The following is a 15,698-nucleotide window of genomic DNA, read 5'->3' on the forward strand; positions in this document are numbered from 1 at the left end:
TGTTAGCCAGTGCCAGCCCAGTGATATAGTGTCTGTACGGGTGTTATTGTTTTTTTTTTTTCAAGATTCTTTCACTCAAGGTATTTTTGTAGATTCTTTTACTGGTAGGGCCTCAGGAAACACCACCACGGAGGTGTTTTGAGAAGATCCCAACATGTCTGCCCTCCTCCAGAAGAGTCAATTTGTTAGCTAGGCCCAGTGAAATAGTTGTCTTATCTGGACAGGAGTGCATTTCTCAACAGCATCACTGCTGACGAAGTTAGCAACTTAGCGGGTTGATATAGGAAGATGGCACTGCAACCAAATAAGTTGCTGAGGGGTTCACAACGACACAAGTACATTGGGCTTCTCTTTACTGGTTGAGGCCCAGTGGTACTGAAGGTGTTTGGAGAAGATCCTCAGCAGTGTTTATACACCCCTGCCATGCCTAACGTCTCCCAATTTGCTCAGCAGTGCCGTACCACACAATGGATCACTGTTCCTCCATCGATTGTCTGTGCTGTTGTTTTTAGCGGGTCGGTATTGACTCTCTATTTTGGGAGAGCTTGTTAAAGGATGGTCTTTGGTCTCCCCACTCCTCCTGTCCTCAGCAGCTGACTGTGCACTATTGCACTGACTGCAGCACTAATCACTTGCAATGTCTGGTAGATCTCAGGCCGTTTCTGCTGTTCCTAACAGGCCATTAATCTACTTTCATTGACAACATGTGACTGCCTGATATGTGTTCTTGTGTGTGTGTGTGGGATCATTTGGCCCCTGCCTGGGTTTCCATCGTTTTTTCCTGTTGGATTTGGGTCTCCAATGACGCCTGTTAAAACATTATTTGTTTTGTTTTTTTTGTTGCATTAATCACGTGTTGATTTAGTTTTGTAGTCTATTTGTCTGTATTTCTTCAGCCGTTGAAGTGTATGTGTGAGTCAGTTCTCATGAGTTCGAGTGTGTACTACAAAAGCAGGCAGAACGGCAGAACATAAGTTGAACACTGGCATGGTGAGCAATTAGGAACAGTATAACAGTAACAGCCATAGCAGTGGCCTCAAGCAGCAGAAAGCGAAGCCACAGTTGACAACAAACACATGAATAATTTAGGGCCACAAATGAGTGCATGGCTGCACCTGAGACTGAGCTGTGAGCTTGTGAGCCGTGGAGGCTCTGCCTCTGTAGCGAGCCTGGCTCCCCATTCACTGCACCCATCAGCCTCCCTGACACATCCCCGCGCTCCGGGCCCACTCTCACAAAGAGCTCCGCTGTGCTCGCTCAAACAACCGGGGCATTCAGGGCCCTCCACCACCACCACTACCGCTAACACTGGCACACCAATACACACGCATGCAGAGGAGCATACACGTACGCATGCAAAGATGCGCACACACTCACATGCACGCACGCACGCACGCACGCACGCACGCACGCACGCACGCACGCACGCACGCACGCACGCACGCACACACACACACACACACACACACACACACACACGATCCAAAACGTAAAGCTTAGTCTCACTCTTTCTCTCTCTCTGACTCATTGCCTGTCTGTCACGTTGTTCTGTCTTTCTGTCTCTGTATGTCTGTAGGACACACTCACACACACACACTCACACTCACACACACACACACACACACACACACACACACACACACACACACACACACCCTTCAGGCAGCATCCTCTCCAGAGTGTCTAGTTGGTGGGCTGTTGTATCCCCATGATTTCTCAAAACAGAGCTGAAACAACCATGCACACACAGTACAGTGTTGTTCACTTCAGATATCTAAAATATTCAAATGGAGAAAGGTGATACCTGCCTTTGGTTCGGTTCTTAGCCCTCGGCACGCTTGCTGCGAGCCGCAAATTACGCACAAATTATGCTTGCTTTAAAAGCAGTAGACCAATACGCAAAATACTGGCGGTGTCGTCCAGGGGGCAGAGAGAACAGCATTGCGATAAGGAAATTGGGAAAACAGACTGTAAACAAAACAAAATAAGGACTCCTGGGCAAGGAGACGATACTGCTACTTCTATATTTGCACGCTCCTTTGTCAAAGTGCAAGGAGGAAGTATGATCTTTTTTCGCGATCGCCCCCAGCGAGTTTGAAGATATTGCTCCTAACGCCCTTGTTTGGTTGCAGTATCTAACGCGCGTAAAATTTGCATGAATTGCGCAAGTTAACGCGTTCATGAACAAACATGATGTGAACATGAATGTGTATCCTACAGCAAGCATACCGCCAGCCTTAGATTGTATTGGGTAGTGACTTTGTACTGTGATCAAAGCTAGATGTGAACAGGTAGGCCTAACTGTCACGGTCAAGTGTGCTGGAGTACTCCGCATACCAGGAGTGTGTCAGTGATATAGCTTGACCTAATGTGTGAGAGAATATCAAAATAGCAAAGACACAATTTTATCTTAGGGAAAATATTAACTGATGATTAAATGGCAAAGTGAGTACAATGCAGTGAGGAGGTTTTGTTCAAGTGCACTGCACCCACTGACCGCTCTGAATATGTCACAGAAGCTATCTTTGTTGATTGACAAATGTTAATGAGGAGCTGTCACAGAATGTGGTCACGTTGGCTGTCTGCTGTGTTTTCTCGGCAGAAGCAATTTGAGGATTAGAATCCAAAAGTCAGTCGAACAATTAAAAGCATTGTAGCCATTGATTTACCATTGTCACATTCTGTGACAGAGACATGTCTCAAAGTCTGTGTGTGCCACTGGGACGTGTGACGTGTCCCTGTTTGTAAAACAAAAGCATCTGTAAACAAACAGAAAAAGTCTCGTATTTCATCCCAGAGAGAATAGGGATAGGCTTGGCAGGCCATCCATTTGAAATGACAAAATGACAGTGTCTGTACTGTGCAGCTGATGTCAGGGTCCCCATCAGCCAGGGCTTTGTTTATTTGTGCTCTGGAGCATGCCAGATGTGGTGTCTAGCCACATCGGGGTGGAAAATATAGCCTTTTACAATCTAGACCTTGTCTTTTATTTCACGTGTACTGTATGTGTTATTCTGCCTCAGCCCAGGAAAGCTGACAGGAGGGCACAAAGCGGCCAGTTGTCCGAGGCCCATGGAGAGCAGGGCCCCAGAATTGGGCTCTTATAACACATTGAATATATTGGGTCGGGGCTGTCGGGTGACTTTGTCTTGGGCCCTGCCAGCGCTGTCAGCGGCCCTGCCTCAGCCAAGCAAAGGTGCCAAAGACGTTCTGTTCTCCAGTTTTTGTTTGCACAATAACATAAACGTTCATAAAAGGTACGTGAAATTCTGAACTTCTGGAAGATGACTATAGAGTCCGCAGACCGGATGCTTGGGCATCAAGTTCAATTCGTATTTCTCTTTTTTTCTGCTGAGCAGGAATTTAGGAGAAACATATTTAGAATTATTTCGCATATGCGGTCCGATTTTAAAATGAAGCAGGTTTATGTGCAGTGTTTAATGGTGCCTCCAAAATGATCAAGCACCCACGCATGTCACCAAACTCCTGCTCTCTTCTGGAGTGTTTACGTCCATTAGTTGATATGAAAACACATTTCAGAATCTTATTCCCTTCTGTCATTACACTCCCAAACAATGAACTTCACTTTTAAATGGATTTTATACTCAAATGAAGTAGTGCCCGCGCAGTCAAGTCCAAGATGAATCAAATCTAAGTTCAACTCCAGACTGTAGCCCCTTCACGCACTCTGTTCCACTGGTGACATGCTGTAAATAGAAAAATACTTTACAACCATAGTACTACACCAATAATGACCGTATACAGGGCCTTTAGTAATACATTATGACTTGGTCATTGCCATTCTGGTAAAGGCTAATTTATAACAGGGGCCGTGTCTTACTGTGTTGAAGCATTATAGCTCTTCTTTATATCCTAATGGTGTTTCGCCAGAATCACATCATTGTCAAAACGATTGTATATACTATTTATTTCTGACTCAATGATGAGACAGTTGTAAAAAGAAGTAGTATTTTGCTCTGGCCTCACTGATCTGCTACCACCAAGTATGGGCAGAGAGTGAGTTGCCCTACTGCTGCCTCAGGCCAGGCCCTTCATGATCAGTCATCAGCAGTGAGTGTTTGTACACAGTCAACCCCAGAGTGACGGACGGGCACTGTAAAAACATACCCACTCTACACTCTGTCACTCAACACATTGCAAGCATTACATTTTATAAGCCGTCTTTTCCCCCCTGTTGGAGGGGAGACTGAGTCGAGACCACCCATGCATGTCCAAGATGCAAGTAACACTGCACTTGAAAACTAGGCACTACCAGATGCTGAACTTAAACTGGAAATTAAAGGCAACTAAGTTGTGTTTAGCACTTACTTTGTGCTATTGCCTACTGTACTTTCTGGATTTGGATGTTTCTGTTTCCACTGGTTGTGATGAAGAGGAAAAGGAGGATAGGATGATGATGATGGTACTGATAGTGATGGTGATGGTAATGGTGACGATGATTATGCTTTCGTTATGTTGTCTTTGTGCAAGTGCCAATACTTTCTGGCTTAGGAGGTTTCTCCACTGGTTGTGATGAAGAGGAGGAGTAGGATGATGACGATGATGATGATGATGATGCTTTAGTTGTTTTTAGTTTGTGGAAGTGCCAATTCTTTTTGGCTGAGGTTGTTTCTATTTCCACAGATCGTGATTAGGAGGAGAAACAGCATCATCATCCTTACTTGAGGGTCACTATATCAATATTTTTTTTATTATTATACTCATTCAGTGTTCCAGGGTTTCATAATTATGACAGGACTGGTCACCAGGCTTTCATGGTGTGTCTGTCGGAAGTATTGTGTCTGCCTTGTATTGTGATGCGCCTGCCTTGTATTGGTTTGAACCAGATCAAAGTCATGTATTTTTGTCTCCATGCCTGTGAGAAAGTCAGACATGTCCAGGGCACATGTCTAATCTCATCTGAGCTCAAAGTCAATGCTGGCAGGATGGGTAATGTCAAAGTAGCCATATATAGCACATCAAAGGTTCAGCTGAAATCATATTAGAAGATAACCTAAGCGAAGATTTGAGGTTAAAAGCTGAGGGACTGGTTTATTCCGGTCACATTACTGTGTGCGTGTGCGTGTGTCTGTGTCTGTGTCTGTGTCTGTGTCTGTGTCTGTGTCTGTGTCAGTGTCAGTGTCAGTGTCAGTGTCAGTGTCAGTGTCAGTGTCAGTGTCAGTGTCAGTGTCAGTGTCAGTGTCAGTGTCAGTGTCTGTGTCTGTGTCTGTGTCTGTGTCTGTCCTCCTGGTTTGTGAGTGTGCCGCTCTTGTGTGTAACTTCATCAAGTTGTTATGCACAGACGCTTGTCAGACAAGTGGGAGTAAGCTTCATCTTGTCTCTTTCAGAAGGAGGTGCCCTTTCAAAGGTTGTCAGAAGTTAGTAGTCTAGTGGAGAGTATGCATACAAACTTACTTTTACACTCCTTTTAAAGTTACAAAACAAGTCAAAGCAGTCTACAAAACCTTAGTGGACAGAACGTGCACGGCATTCAGAGAACGTTTTATGATCTTGTGCCCATAGTTTACCCACCTCTCTTCACTTCTGCACTTTTTTACCACTGCACAGTAGGTGACCACTTTTATGTTGAAGTAGTCCACAAAAAGAAAGAGGAAATGGATTCTTTAATAGGCCACTTGTGACTGATATGGCAACACGTGCACTATGTTGCCTATTGTTCATTGAGTTGATAACAGTTCAGTGGGGACTCATGAGTCGGTTGTCATCATGCACATCCACTCACAGCTGATGTTTTGACCTTTTTATTGATTTTTGGCTTTTTCTATTGGACGACCTTATGCAATTACGCTGCAATATACAGTGTGTGTACAGTAGTTACAGTATTAAAGTAACTGTAGAGTATTAGTCACTTATTAAAGTCTCTCTTTCTCTCTGTCTCTGTCTCTGTCTCTGTCTCTCTCTCTCTCTCTCTCTCTCTCTCTCGTTCTCGACCTCACTCTCACTCTCACTCTCACTCTCACTCTCACTCTCACTCTCGCCTGCTCTCTCTGACTCTCTCTCTCACTCTCACTCTCACTCTCACTCTCGCCTGCTCTCTCTGACTCTCTCTCTCTCCTGCTCCCCATCACAAATCATCTAACTTAAATTCTCTCTCTCTCTCTCTCTCTCTCTCTTTCTCTCTGTCTCTGTCTCTGTCTCTGTCTCTCTCTCTCTCTCTCTCTCTCTCTCTCTCTCTCTCTCTCCCTCCCCTCATTGTGTGATCAACAACACAGCACAAAGGCATAATAGCTGTTTACTTGTGGTGGGATGGACACTCTTCGGTCAGCGAGGGGAAGGGACGGGAGGAGGAGGAACGGGAGGGTGGTCATTTATCCTGAGGCTTTGTCAGTCTGTCAGCCAGTCAGTCAGTCCTCAGTTGCAGCAGCACAGCGCTCCACAGAAGGAATGCCAAGTAGTCCAAACACGAGTGCTTTTCTTTCTGTGTGTGCTGCCTGCTTGACGTAATCGCTGCCGCCGTTGCAACTGTTGTGTTGTTTTTCGGCCCCAGATGTCAGCACAAGCGTGCCTATTCTTGTCTTTGCGGTGTTTCACTTGTGTTTTTCACTGTGCCATGCTCACACACAACACACAGTGGACAGAACGAAGGAGTGTGTGTGTGTGTGTGTGTGTGTGTGTGTGTGCGTGTGCGTGTGCGTGTGCGTGTGCGTGTGCGTGTGCGTGTGCGTGTGCGTGTGTGTGTGTGTGTCTTTTTTGTGTCGTTGTGTTATGCACATGTCTGTTTATGTGGGCGAGCGTATGTACACAGGCGTGTGTGTGTGTGCGTGCGTGCGTGCGTGCGTGCGCATGTTTCTGGTTGTGTGCCTGAAGCAGCAGACCATTTCAATTCTCTTCACGCTCTTGTGTTTAAGTGTAAGAGATATAACAGAGTGTGTTACACTAGGGTGGGGCAGGGGAAAGAGGACATGAGTACGCCCAGCAGAGAGACTGTTGGGTGGGATGCTCTTCTACAGGGAGGGGTCGGAATAGGGGATGGGGGTGGGGGGTGATGGGGGGGTGTGTTTGGGGGGGGGGGGGGTTCCTTGATGTTTTCCCTTAAATCTTTGTCAGATGTGGGCCCGTGGCGATCTAAGCCTTTAAGACCCGCAGATTATCGTTTACTTGGCCAGCAGTCATGCCAACTGCCTCAACAGCTTTGCACCAGATGAGATATTTTGGGGGAGTGGATGAGTGCCGTGTGTCTCTGTGTGTGTGTGTGTGTCTGTGTGTGTGTGTGTGTCTGTGTGTGCGTGTGTGAGTGTGTGAGAATGTGTGTGTGTTAGAGCAGTCACATCAGGGCTTGGGTTTCACCTTGCAGTAGTGCACCCTGGGAATATATAGTTGAGTATTTTAGAGAATGACGACTTGGTAGATACTGTATTTTCTGGTCTTCCCTCATGGCAGCTGCAGTACACTCCCTGAATATGATTCAGACATCATTCAGACAGCTTTCACCTTGTAGTAGCCTACTAAGGCACCTTACTGTTTGACTACTTTTACATAATGATGGCTTGTTAAATACTTTTTAAAAATATTTTTTATTTATGTTTGTTTATACCTGTTTTTTTTGTTTTACACTTTATTGGTACTTGTTTGTTCTTACAATGCCTGTCAGGGGTGTGCTATCTGACGATATTCAATCGTGAAGAATAAGAACAAGTAGAGATTGGCCCCTCAAAAAAGAATCCCCTGCTTTTCACAGTTTATCACTGTTTTTCCTTATGACGACCATATCCTGCGAATATACGATTAAGACCGCATTTTCAGAACTTGCGGTTGTGAATTGGAAATGTAGAACAATTTAGCGAGTGGATGTGTGCAATGTGTGCAGTAGAGTACTAGGACTTGGCTTTCACCTTGCACTTGAATCCTGGTTGTACCACCCCCCCTCGTATTATAAGGGGATGGTCATACCAGGCTATTGCACCATGGCACTCTGTAACTGTTTGAGTATTCTAGATAATAGCTACGTTTACATGACGTTTTTAATTCTGAATTAATAATTCAGAATTAAATAGTTCCGAGACGAGTTTACTTTGATCTTTCATTTAATTCCGAATTGTGAAGTATTTACATGACATTTTCAATGCGGAATTAAGTTTTATTCAGAATTAAAGTGAGTTAATTCTGAATTAAATGTGTCATGTAAATGTAGCAAGTGGCAGCTTGGTGGATACTTCTTGTCCTCGTGTTGCACTCACACAGTGTTCAGTGCTTCAGCTCCATGGAATATCACTAGCTGACTATAGGCTCCTGCTTGCCTTTCACATTGCACGTTACCCTGGTACTGCTTTTTGGGCATGCATAAGAATGACCATTTGGTAGATACATTTTTATGTTCTCATGCACATGCACACGCTGTGCTCAATACACTGGCTTTTAGAGCATACTCCTGCTTGGTTGTCACCTTGCAGTGCAGAGAACACTGTGTCTGTTTGAGTACTTTAGAGAATGACAGCTATTGGTAGATGCTTTACGATGCTGACTAAATTCCAGTCATGCAGTTGTTTGATGAAACGTAGAAAGTCAAATAAAAAAGAAAATCCATTTGCCTCTTTCATACAAGGTCCCTTTGCTTCACACGGCACATCAGCGTGTTTCTTCATGACACCTACACCCCGTGGATAGGATTCAGACGCCATTTTCAGAAGTTGCGGTCACACATTTGGAAATGTAGACAGATAAGTCTGTGCTGGAAAATGGGCCTTTTGCTCTGCTGAGCTCACATATTCCGTGAGGCCCAGATGCCTGGTGTCTTATGGCACTGGCATTCCTGTACTCCTCTCCTCTCCTCTCTCCTCCACTCTCCTCTCCTCTCCTCTCCTCTCCTCTCCTCTCCCCTTTCCACTTTCCCCTTTCCCCTGTCCTCTCCTCTCCCCTTTCTCCTCTCCTCTCCTCTCCTCTCCTCTCCTCTCCTCTCCTCTCCTATTCCCATTCCCCTCTCCTCTCCTCTCCTCTCCTCTCCTCTCCTCTCCTCTCCTCTCCTCTCCTCTCCCCTTTTCCCTCTCCTCTCATCTCCTATCCTCTCTTCTCTCTCATCTCCTCTCCTCTCTTCCCCTTTCCTCTCTTCTCTCCCATCTCCTCTCCTCTACTCTCATATCTTCCTCACAGCAGTTGCAGTGCCATCTCACCACTTGTGTCATTGGTAGAAAATGTAGCTGAGACTTTTACCACATGTGAGCACCCTCTGATGCAATAGGATGCAACTCCATGCATGCTAAACAAAGCATTGAATGGTAATAGAGTTAGGACATGTGTTTGGTGGTTGTTTTGGATGTTAGGGTGTACAAAAGTCAGATCCATAAACTGATTCTAAGATGTGTTATTTGTAATCCTTCAATGGAAATGTAGTTTATTACAATATCCCATCATTTGAAGCATGCATTGCTGTATGAATAGTGCACAATATGTATTATAACCCAATCTTGAAAGGAAGTTACACAGTTAGCCTAATGAAGAGCTTTGTTGCAAAATCCGTTTTGGAACATTTTGGGAAGTTGACATTGCTTTGCTTTACATTGCAAAATGCATTTCAGATTGGTTTAAAAAGTATGTTGTCAAAATGCAAGTAACAAATGGTGCTTACATCATTTTGCAACAAAACTCCTCAAATGTTGCTGGTTGCATTTAACATTTGGAGAGTCTAAGTTAACGCTCCTCTAGTTGGCCCTACTCTGAAATTGCTAAATGAACACTGCAAAGTTAATGTGTGTGTTTGTGGATTTTGGTGCATTGCAATATGCTGCCATAGTGGCCACATAATATAGACGCGGCAGTGTGTGAGTGTGACCAACACTGACTGCAGCCACCCCAAATAGTCAATAGTGGCACAGTACAACCGGGTTTGTGATTGGCAGCCTGGGGCATCAGGTAGTTGGCGTGGGGGGGGGATGAAGGACGCTGTGTCCGTCCCGTGTCCTTTGTTTCCTGATTGTGAGAGCTATATAAAAGGCCTGGGCTAGCCTAGCTTTGACTCCATCCACTGCCTGGGTGCGAGGGAATGAGGAGCCTGTTCCAGAAAGTCAAGCATCGTCTAAGACAGGGCAAAGCAGGTGAGATGCATTGTGCCGTGTCGTTGCAGAGTGTCGAGAAGGCGAGGCAATTTATAGAGCAAGTCAGTGTAAAGTTTTTTTTTTTATTCTGGAAACTTGTTTGAGTTGATGGAAAGTGTAGATTTGACTTGATATGTTATATCACCCTGTGTTGCTGGATGGATGCAGTCAGATTAGGCCTCTTTTGTTCTGAGCCGTAGATGTTCAGAGAAGTTTAAATGTACATCACTACATTACATTTTTTTGCATCACTCGTTATTCTGTAAGTTCTATGCCATGGCAGCTTTATAGATGATTACTATTTTCAAAAAACGAAAAATCTAAAAAATTGATATCAAAGTGGGATTTGCATCTAATTTGCATACAATATTACATTCATGTTTCATCAACGGGTTTATAAATAACACTAACAAAAATAAGAATACAGTTGGGTATTTTCTTGACTTCAACCATTGTGTAATGATAACGCTTAAAACTTCCCATTGAAGGCATTGATTAACGTTGGTTAAATGGGTCATTGTTGAGCGTGTTGCTGAAGTGAGTGGGGTGGGGGAGTGACAATTGATCCGTGTGGCATGCACAAGGCTAGAAAAGAGGTCACATGTGTCTAATCTGGGATTCTGTTAATATCCTGTTCCCCCCTCAGGTCCAGATCTCTCTACACAATTAAAGCTGGAAGCAATAGCCTTGCATAGCATTGCATAGCATAGCATAGCATAGCATGCCAGCCACTGTGTGTTAATTGCTAGAGTTTTTGACGACTTGAGAACTTGAAAACTTTTTTTTGCATTTGTGTGGTTGTCGTGAGTATGTTGTGTTTGGCAATCAAAGGGATCCAACGTGTTGTAGTTATTGTTCGAAAACAAAGCATTTATTTTGTTTTCTCAATTACAGGCTTGGGGTATAACGAAATGCGTCACCGTCTTTAGAAATGACAGGCTGCGGCCTCTTAATAGCCGCATTTCGGCACTCGACCTCTCTGTGTGATTTGTGTGTGTGTGTATGTGTCTGTATTGTGTCTCCAATTGACCTAAACTTTTAAACAGTACTTTTTATATGTATAGTTTCGTATGTATAGGCTATATATAGGTTTTATTTGGCTAAGTGGCACACAGTTTTAGAGAGATGCATTATTCAGCAGAACTCAATCGGTTGGTCCATGGTTATAGGCGAGACAAAACTCAACTTGAAGATCTCATTTCTATTTGTTCTGGATAGAGCCCTCAACATTATTTCTCGTTGCTTGTGAGATTATGATTAATCATTTCATGGTTTTCTTCTTTTCTTCATCTCCATCCCATATCCATCCACCTCTTATTCCATCTCTCCACCCCCTGCTACCACCACCACCATCCTCTCATCCTATCCTACATCTAAAACACACACACACACACACACACACACACACACACACACACACACACACGCACGCACGCACACACACACACACACACAGGCACACACGCACACACACACACACACACACACACACACACACACACACACACACACACACACACACACACACACACACACACACACACACACACACACACGAAATACTTTATTACTGAACTGTTTCCGTCATCACTCTTCCAACTCTTCCACCTTCATCTTAAAATTGCTGCTTTGCCCTGGACTTGCCCCCCGCCCTCCCATTGTCCCCTCTTGCTCATCATCACCACCACCACCCCACCGCCCACCGCCCATTGTCCACCTGCCCCCTGCCCCCACCCACCAAAAACTCCCAAAACCTAAACTTCCTGCCCCTTCCCTGTCTGGTTGGAGATGGCAGAGTGCACCCTAGCGCCAGTGGCTATGGAGGATAGTGACCGCGACGCCGACTCTTCCGCTCCGACCTCCCCCGAGCCAAGGGAACATGAGGCAGAACAGGTATATTAAGCGACCTCTGACCCCCTAACTCCTCCTCCTCCTGATCCCCCAAATGACCTCGACCTTGACCTCAACCTCGACCTCCCATCCTGAGACAGAACCCCGGTGTGGGTCACCACAGCTCTCCACAACACCGCTGGATGGAAGGCACCCCACAATTCCACGGCCTGCATTTCCCTTTTGATCCCTCATGACACGGGTCAATCCATGGTCAAATTGCTTGTGTTTGTTTGTAGTCTGTTCTAGTATGACTGTAATTGTCATTTAACATCAATATTTGTGTATTTGTAGTGTAGAAATGTAGAATGTAATATATGATATGTCAATGTCAATCTAACATGAATGAATTGGTTGGAATAGACCAGAGAAACTAAGATGGTTAAGAATATGTATTTGACCTGAGGTGAGCCAATAGCTATTAAGGGCTCTGGCCCATATTTGGGTGGCACGTTGGGAGTGAGGAAGGCCTAAAAACAATGAAGGTGACCCCAACATTGAAGGTGACCTGCTCCAGTATCTCAAACAAGAGCAAAAGAGGAATCTGGGGCAGGACTTCCACATTGAAAAAGAAACAGTCGCACACATTACAAAAATGAGATTTTTGGATCCTAACTCTCACAAAGGATCACAAGATTTAGACTCTGCATGTATCCTCTCTTCAAGAGTCTCCACTGCCTCCAAGGTCATTGCAATGTCATTTCCATTATTGTTCTCTTTCCACTGCATAATTCCCCACCACAGACCCACCTCATAAGCGTATGGATCAGCAACTCAACATGAGAAGCCGTAACGAGACTGGCGTCAGTCCAGCAATCCCTTTGAGAAGCTCTTCTGATAGTAGACAAAGGATGCATGGTTCCTCTGACTGTTTGCCCCAACAAATTGAACTTGGTAATGTAGTAGAAGGAGACAAGTCATTGTCATGCAATACACCAGACACACAGTTAAGGTCAAACTCGAGGAAGACTCGCAGCAGGGGCAAGAAGAGGGAGGAGATGGTGCGTCCATGGATTGCGGCCACGCCAGTACTTCCTCAACTGCTTCATTATGTCAATACGAGCTTTGAGGCGTGTGTTTTTGGGACGGTTTGAGACATTTTTTGGCACACAAAGCAATATCCACCAAAAAATTCCCAAAACAACATGGACTTCGGACTGTCTTATCTGTTTTGGAAGTCAGCAGTTAGCCTCTCCTGCAGTTTGGGTGGCCTCAGCCTGCCTCTGCGCTCCCCGCCCAAACCACCACTGACCTGCCCAAAGGAGATTAGGTTTCCGCTCTCTCCATATTCATCATCCAGCCAACATGAATTTTTTATGTCTCTCATGTCTGACACAGACCACAAAAACATATTTTTGAAGGTACTTCTGTGTGATGATTTACAAGACAAATAAAAGATGTTGTAAGTAATAGTGTGGATATCGAAAGTTTATTTTTTTGTCTACGGCATATGGTAACAGGCCACGTGGCAGTGTTGTATTGGTCTTCCAAGACTACATCAGCATATGTCAAATCAGACATTTTTTGCGTCCAGGCAGATTTCTGTCGGTCTGTCTGTCTGGCACAGATTGCATGCACACAATACAGTACTACAAGTCTCAGGAGAACCGTTCTCTTCTCTTCCTCATAGTCCAGATCGGAGCAGCTGACAGCTTCGACTGGGTCCAGCAAAAAAAAAACATCTAAAAGGGCCCCCCTCTCAACACATAAAATATAATGGATGCCCGGTGCGCGACCCCCTCTCTCCCTGGGCCCAGGACAACTGACCCCTTTATCCCCCCCAGTCAGTAGGCCTAGTCCAGATGAGGTGTCTGGATCGGAAGCGTTTTAACCCGGCTGCCGTGGGTCTTCATCCAACGCATCTGCTTCATTGAATTTTTGTTGGTCTTTTTGGGCCATATCCGATCGGTTGAAATGTTCCCAATCGAGCGCTTCCCCCCCCCTCTAACACATTCTCTGGATCTCTGTTCATTTGTCTGCTGTTCTCTGGCACTAATTTGTGTCAGTTTTCCTCGTACTCTTTCAGGACTAACTGCCTGTTCGAACTGACTTTGACTCACTCACAGCTTCTGAATGTCTCTTCCTTCTCTGTGTTCTTCGTTCCTCATACTGTGTGACATGGTCCTGTACTTACACCACTAATTCATTTGGTAACACCTGATGGCCCGGTTTGCATGTGAAATTCTACTGAAAAGTTCAATTTACTGTGCCCCGGGATACCCTATCATAAGAACATGATCTATTTCTTCATATATGCATTTTATACACTTACTAATTTTTCGGATATACAATGTGTTAGTGGATAAGGGGTTATATTGTACATGTGCATGCAAACCTCAGGCAAGGTGTTTCCAAATTGTGATGTTGAAATTGATTGTTACCATTTCCTGACAATTCATCGTTTGTTTGTCTAACCACTAAGGGCAAATGTCTTCTCTTGTCCTCTTCTTTTCTCTTTTTCTTGCAACCCATTTCTCCCTGTCTTCACCACATGTGCTTGTCCCTCTTCAACTCCTATATGCATCCATCCTTCTCTATCCCTCTGCTATTCTCTCTCTCTATCTCTCTCTCTTCCTCCCTCCCTTATCCTCGACCATGTTGGATCCATATTGCCTTCTCCACCCTCCTCCTCCCTCGCCTATTTGCCCCGCCTCCCACTCCGTCCCGGCCCCCTAATCAGAGTTCAAGCCATTCCAAGGAGGACTCCGAGGATTCTGAGCTGGAGAGCATCATTGGTCAGAGTCAGCAGCATCAGCACCACCACCACCACCACCACCACCATCAGCAGCATCACCATCACCCCCCGAGAGGAGAGAACAATCCTTTCTACAGCCACCACCAGCACCAGCACCAAGCAGGGGCCGGTGACCATGACAGCGAGAGCGAGGGCCACGAGAGCCCCGCCACCCCTGGGACGCCCACGTATTTGCGGCCGTGCACGGCGTCCGGTCGGGGCGGCGGACCCTTCGATGGGGTGCCCCCTCCACCAAGGCCGCCGCGGGGCCACGTGGACTTTGGCCTGCCGTCGCCCGTCAGTCCCTCGCGGCCCAAGAGCCCCTGGGGCCGTTACGACCCCTATGATGCCACAGAGGTAATGGTGGTTGGGGGCCAGGGGCCGATCCAGGTGCCCAAGGAAACAGCAGCTGTCCCCTCACTTTTCTCCCCCACACACTCTTTCTGGTCTTGGGGTTGGCTACACATGCCCACCTTTTATGCTGCTCCCATGTCGTTAGTTGTCTATGGGGACTTGGTTACATGGGTGAAGATATGGATCATGATGGTTCCTCTGAACAATAAATGCTTACACATATCACAGTTATACAGAATATGTAGTTACACTGATGCTCTGATGGGTTGTTGGATGATTGTGGACACAAACATGTGGTTTTGGTCTTTCTGTCTGTGATCATTTGTGATGTAGTTTGGAAAATGGAAATATTGATAGTGACGCGATCTGACTTTTGAGGTCACATATATTGCATACTGTACATGAGAACCTAGATAGCTTCCAGTATGTTTCCATATTTGTATTCCCCATTATCCATGTGTCTCAGTACATTTTCTACTCTCTAAGATAAAAATAATACACATTGGCTTAATCTTGTTCAAAATGCCAGTTCCATTTAAAAAGGATGTTTAGTGGAATGCTTTGGTTTTGTGTGGCCTTCATGGCCAAGAAAGGGTAGTGTGAGTTTGTTGTTTGATTGTCTCTTTTATCATGCTGTGTGTCTACGGAATCTCCACTTCCTGAAAAGAGGT

At 45.3% G+C, this 15,698-nt stretch overlaps 1 protein-coding gene across 7 annotated transcripts in view; it reads left to right on the forward strand.

The window, feature by feature from the left end:
- Positions 1-15,698, forward strand: part of septin4b (septin 4b) — a 53,134-nt gene that overhangs the window by 21,960 nt on the left and 15,476 nt on the right. For 2 of the 7 annotated variants that reach the window (XM_063205108.1, XM_063205107.1), the window contains exon 1: positions 12,302-15,030. The exons of 2 other annotated variants lie outside the window; for them this stretch is intronic. In XM_063205108.1, coding sequence (XP_063061178.1) covers positions 14,431-15,030 — 600 coding nt within the window. In that variant the 5' untranslated portion in view covers positions 12,302-14,430. Of the gene's footprint in view, positions 1-9,025; positions 10,050-11,837; positions 11,943-12,301; positions 15,031-15,698 lie in introns of those variants that run through there. 3 more of the 7 variants (XM_063205109.1, XM_063205110.1, XM_063205111.1) reach the window with 3 other exon arrangements.

The sequence above is a fragment of the Engraulis encrasicolus genome, chromosome 8 (genome assembly GCF_034702125.1).
Source record: "Engraulis encrasicolus isolate BLACKSEA-1 chromosome 8, IST_EnEncr_1.0, whole genome shotgun sequence".
Classification (NCBI taxonomy): domain Eukaryota; kingdom Metazoa; phylum Chordata; class Actinopteri; order Clupeiformes; family Engraulidae; genus Engraulis; species Engraulis encrasicolus.